Source organism: Arachis duranensis, chromosome 4 (genome assembly GCF_000817695.3).
Source record: "Arachis duranensis cultivar V14167 chromosome 4, aradu.V14167.gnm2.J7QH, whole genome shotgun sequence".
Lineage (NCBI taxonomy): Eukaryota > Viridiplantae > Streptophyta > Magnoliopsida > Fabales > Fabaceae > Arachis > Arachis duranensis.
In genome coordinates, this window is record NC_029775.3 from 1,416,199 (window position 1) to 1,417,570 (window position 1,372).

The following is a 1,372-nucleotide window of genomic DNA, read 5'->3' on the forward strand; positions in this document are numbered from 1 at the left end:
ATAAATAAATAATTATTTTTAATTATAAAAGATTCAAATATTAATATTTTTATTTATAAAAAACAAAAACTAAAATTATATTCATAAAAGATAGAATTAACAAAATATTTATAAAAGATAAACTTTTATCAATAAAATTATTTAAATTCTAAAAAATTAAATAAAATTTTAAATTATTTTCTACTATAACTTAATTATGACATATGAATATTTATTAGTATCTGAATTTTTCATAATAAAAAATAACTATCGACTCTTTAATAATTTATTGCGTCTAACGTAGTTGAATAGACATAGACTGAACATACATAATAGAATTATCTAATAATTTTTTAACTATTAATTTCACTTTAAATTAAATACATCTAATCATCTGAACTTTTACTAATCAATTAAATTTAGAGAAAGCATAGAGAATCAATAAAATACTTGTACAATGTGTATAATAAAAATTTAAAAAATTATAAGTGTTATTTTTTTTATCAAATAAAACTTTTAAGATGAGTAGTATCATGACATGATATTAGAACTCTAAATCCAAAAGATCAAAAGTTCAATCCTTGATAAATTCCTTAATTTAAGCTTTTGAAATAAATAGTTTATTTTGTAACTCAATAATCCATTGTACATATTATATACTTAGATCATTAACTCTCTAACAGTACTCGATTTAAATAAATTATGTGGCGTTTGGGCATATATAGTTGAAGGAAACGCGGTTTCGAAGGAAAAAGAATAAACGGCGGTACCTGAAGCTGAGAGTGAGAAGCGGCAGAGAGAAGATTGGGAAGAGCGAGTTGGTATTCAGTTTCAGGATCTTCGTCGTTGTAAATTGCTTTGTTCTTGTTTTCTTTTATCAGCTTCTGAATTGCGTTGTCTATCACCTCCAACCTTCCACCTTCTTCCATTCTCGCCGGACACCCAATATTTGACATTGCTTCTCTCCTATTCCCTTCCTTTTATCTATAAAAACGAACCATCTATTAGACCCTAGAAAATAATAATAATAATAATAATAATAATAATAATAATAATAATAATAATAATAATAAATTAGTCTTTAAAAATTTTAAAATTAAATATTTTAGTTTAAAAAAATTAATATACAAATTAATTCTTAAAGTTCTATTTTCAATTTCAATCTATTTTTTGGCAGAACAATTATCTAAATAAATTTTTAAAATTTTAAAAGTAAATATTTTGATTCTAAAAAAAATTAATACACAAATCAATTATCAATATTTTTCTAAATATATCAGTTATAGTTTAGAATTTAGAGTTTAAAAATATATTTTATTTTTATTATATGTCAATTTTTATTATTATTAACTTAAAATTTTAAATATGAATAATGACACTAGTATATTAATAC

General features: G+C 21.0%; 1 protein-coding gene across 2 annotated transcripts in view; it reads right to left on the bottom strand.

The window, feature by feature from the left end:
- Positions 1 to 947, bottom strand: part of LOC107482419 (uncharacterized) — a 2,489-nt gene extending 1,542 nt beyond the window's left edge. For both annotated transcript variants that reach the window (XM_016102897.3, XM_016102896.3), the window contains exon 1: positions 750 to 947. In XM_016102897.3, coding sequence (XP_015958383.1) covers positions 750 to 935 — 186 coding nt within the window. In that variant the 5' untranslated portion in view covers positions 936 to 947. The remainder of the gene's footprint in view (positions 1 to 749) is intronic.
- Between the last annotated feature and the right edge of the window lie 425 nt (positions 948 to 1,372).